At 55.5% G+C, this 3,872-nt stretch overlaps 2 protein-coding genes across 2 annotated transcripts; one reads left to right on the forward strand and one right to left on the reverse strand.

The window, feature by feature from the left end:
* Positions 1-1,239: 1,239 nt before the first annotated feature.
* On the forward strand, positions 1,240-1,533 carry J7T54_001132 (uncharacterized protein; the record flags this gene model as incomplete). The annotated part of the gene is made up of 1 exon (XM_051510687.1): positions 1,240-1,533. One exon carries the CDS (start codon positions 1,240-1,242, stop codon positions 1,531-1,533), a length of 294 nt encoding a protein of 97 aa, XP_051358437.1.
* Positions 1,534-1,654: 121 nt separating this feature from the next.
* Positions 1,655-2,137, reverse strand: J7T54_001133 (uncharacterized protein; the record flags this gene model as incomplete). The annotated part of the gene is made up of 1 exon (XM_051510688.1): positions 1,655-2,137. One exon carries the CDS (start codon positions 2,135-2,137, stop codon positions 1,655-1,657), a length of 483 nt encoding a protein of 160 aa, XP_051358438.1.
* Positions 2,138-3,872: the final 1,735 nt, after the last annotated feature.

Raw genomic sequence — 3,872 nt, forward strand, 5'->3', positions numbered from 1 at the left:
CCAGGCATCGACCTAGAAATGACTACCCTATTCTTATCATTGTCCCGACGTGTATGCGTCCTACTCACCCCAAGCGAGTGTTATACTGTCAAATTACCTATCTAGTGCCGTTTTCGTCTCTCAAAGGCTATATGTATCTATCAGTAAAGGCATAATCCTTAACGTTTATCCTGGTGTACCTATATTGGTTGCGTATTACCTCCTACCCTTTCAGAAAAATCAAACAACCCATGTGATTGGATGTCAGGAAGTGCAGCCAGCCGCTGCAAGAAGGTGCGACTGGTATCACGATGTCGCCCGATCACTGTGTGGCATAACAGCTGATAGCACGGCCACTACGCGCCACGTTCGTGGTTGGCTATCACCAGCGAAATGGGCGTCCTGGGCCGACACAACGCAGTAGTAACCAGCAGCCCACGGGTCAATCCCTGTTGCAATGCCAAGTGGCAGGCAAAGACGCGCCTGCGATCGGACAACGCGATGGCCCGAGGAATACGAACCCTCTCAAAACGCGGTGGATGCGCGACATGAGGCTCTGCATTACTCGGTGTAGTCGGAAGCGCGATGTCAAATAACGGTGCATCCAGCAGCGCGGTTTGTCGGCACATGCCAGGACGTGCCTCAAAGGGGCTTGGCTGGTCTTGAAGCTATGTCAGCCACAGAGCCGTCCAGGCGGAAGAGGGCCATACCCAACGCAACGCTCGGAACCACAGTTCGTGCCATGTTTCTGTGCCCGCTTCGCAGGGTCTGACTGGAAATATGGTCGAGGAAAGAGGAGATGGCCAGAAGCGAGAGAGCATAGTCTTTTAACCTCCGCGACCTTGGACCAGCGTCCCACGCTGAGCGACCGACGCATAGCTCTCGGCCATAACGAACCGCATATTCAGGCTGTGGGATGGCTAGTCCTACCAGGGCTCAGTTTGCGGAAGCCGGCCGTCCCACCAACTGTCGGGTCTGTACTGGTCATCCGCTTGTGGCTGCCACGCCGTTGTCTATACAGACGCAATGCGCTAGATGTCCTGGAATCGCAGCTCATCATTTTAGTCTCCTTTGGCAACATGTCTCCTGAGGAGAGTAATCTGACAGACGGAGCCGACCAACGCTCCGCGTCTGCACATGACGCTGACGAACCTACGCACGATGTAGGGACGACGAACAGGTCCGCTGGCCCAGCGACAGCCTCGGATAGTTGTCAGCGCGTACCTGTCGTGTTCTTGTACGCATGGATTACTGATTGCCATGGCAGGCCTGTGCGTTGACCGAGACGGCGAACCCGCCACAGGCGTGGGCGTGGACTCGCACGTCTCAGAAGATGAAGCGACGAAGCCTAGCGAGACCAGCCCGCGCAGTTCGGAGGAGGGCTATATCTACCCACATCTGCAGACGTCCTTGGATAGCGAGACGCTGCGGCAGTTGAGGGCCGAGTGGCGAAGCTCAAGGAAGCGCAGAAAGAGGGGGCCATCGGGAACGACGGGTGCCACGAAAGATCGCGGCCGGCTGCACCGCGAGGCCTCGTTCAAGACAGACAGGTAAGGGGATTTGGACGGGTTGTGCTGCAAGGACATGTGTGGACACCACGAGATAGATGAATGGATGATGCTCTACAGCGTGGCTAGCATTCCTTGGACGGCCAAATCGTGGTAACGCTACCGGATCAACGCTCGACGCCCCCAATGTCCACCGGCTCCTCGTTGTATCTCTCGGGTAAAAGAGTGTCGAGCTTTGCATTGCATCGCTGGACGGCGTCGTGCAGGTCGCGCGCATGGAATTGAACAACGGGCAGGATCCGCGACAGCGCCTCGTCCGTGAGAGCCTTGTAGTAGGCCACCTCGTTGCTCAGGCACCTGATTTCCTCGTGCAACTCCGCTATACGGTTCTGATGAGTTGTTGCTCCTTTCGGAGGCAGCTCGTGGAAGAGCAAGGTGCTCGTCGTACCCCCGCCAAGTGCACGTATCTCAAAGTCTACGGGGCCGAGCGATGGCGGACGGTCCTTGGCGCAACGAGAGAAGCGGTTCTTTAGACGCAGACCCTTCATAGCGAAGACGAGTACCGCGAGCCGCTTCGTCTTCAAAGCAAGCCACCGAAGCTTATATACCCGCCGTTGCCTGCGGTTGCTGCTGTATCCAGAATTGGGCATGTCGTTGTGACGCAGCCTGGGTCCAGAATGGGGCACTGGGACGAAAGCTGCCTTATTCGTGGGCGGAACTGGTGAACAGCCTGCTAGGTGCGCATACGAATGTACGGATGGTCACTGACACACGCAAGTGATGCGACTTGGATGCGCAGGTGAGAAAGCGGCGTGCCACTTACATGAAACTCCTTCACATTGCAGTAGTGGAAGTGGGCAGGAACGACAACGTAGACGATGCGTGGCCGACTGCGATCAGCCAGTGCGCGGACTTGGGCGCCGAGAAAAGTGACAGGTAGAATGAATGAATGATTGCAGGCGCCTACTGTATTAGGCCTGTTCCCTCTACACTATGTCACTGACTCCAGCTATCGTATGCGGCACGGCCAGCATAGCAAGCCCTTGGCCCGTCCGGCACCCAGCCTGCTTGTCCTTAGCCTGTACAGAGCCCGTCACCGACGGCAGCGCCATGACTAGGTACTAGAAAGTGGGTTGCCCATGAGGTTGGTCGGGTCGACGGTGTCATGGTTGAGGTTGATCTGGTGAGAAATGCGCTGTAGATGCTCCTCCATTCTTTCCCATTTTTCAAGACACCTTGATCGAGATTAGTTCGCCTGTGGCATTGCGCCGACGATGTTTCTTACGTTTTCGAACAGCTCTGACGCTCCAGCTCCGAGATTCTGGAATGCGATCAGCTTTGAGAGGAAGACGAATGCTTTAGTAAAGGAGACAAACCTCTCCATTAGGTGCTGGTGTCTGTGTCGTGTTACTATCGGCCCACGGACCCAAGGGATAGGCGTACGCTTTGATGATGAATTGTAACCTCCACACACTGTTAGTCTCGAAACACAAACGCTTGCGGTGACGTACTCGTTTTTGAGTCTCTCGTTCTCCTCCTGCCAGGCGTGCGGTGTACCACCATGGGTTGATCTATGCAAGGTGGTCAACTGGCGTGCTCTGCGAGGATGGACTATTGCTTTGACAGACAGGGAGCTTGGAGCACGCAGGCTTGTCCGAGGATAGTCCATGTTCGGTGGACCGTAGCTACCCCGCTGCCATGGCTGGCTATTGACTTGGTGCAACAGCTGTTCGGCCGCTGAGGGTGCTCGATTAGGACTAATAGGTTCGGGTCTTCGGCGCCATGATTCGAAGCCTGCGTTTCCCGGGGGACCAAATTGGTTGTTCATATCGATGGGAAGGAGAGGTAACGATATCAAACCACGACTCTACGGAGAGGAACGAGGGACGGCGAACTTCAACCCGGTGCTCGCCCTTATGTTTAATACGGGCAATGGTCCTATGAAAAACGAGCGACAGACAGGATGAGCGTGATAAACGTCGACGTCTAGGGGGCCGTTTGAGGGTACCTATCTTTCGTAGAAAAGTGGCTACTTAATTGTGTTCACAGAAAGAATTATTACACACCGTTTGAAACGCCTTATAAACAAGTCCCCGACGCCTAGGGAACAGTCCACGTTCTTTGCTCTGTGCTTGTCCCGACACCTTCCACGCTGAGCTGCCATACAGCGGACAGTACAGCTCGAGGTGCGTATCGTATTGTACCGTGGGGCGTAAGCACAAGCCTCTTGGGCCTGGCAGGGGTGGCGCACGGAGGGGATATATGTCGCAGATCTCGCCTCACAGCCGCATCCCTCAATCTCATCGGCACGCTGACACAGCTTACGAGCCCTCTTTTCCCTTCTCACTGTCACCACATGGTGAGATGTTCCTCCGACGAAGGTGC

This window comes from Emericellopsis cladophorae, assembly GCF_022114955.1.
Source record: "Emericellopsis cladophorae strain MUM 19.33 chromosome Unknown NODE_174_length_7032_cov_59_137311, whole genome shotgun sequence".
NCBI classification, from domain to species: Eukaryota; Fungi; Ascomycota; class Sordariomycetes; order Hypocreales; family Bionectriaceae; genus Emericellopsis; species Emericellopsis cladophorae.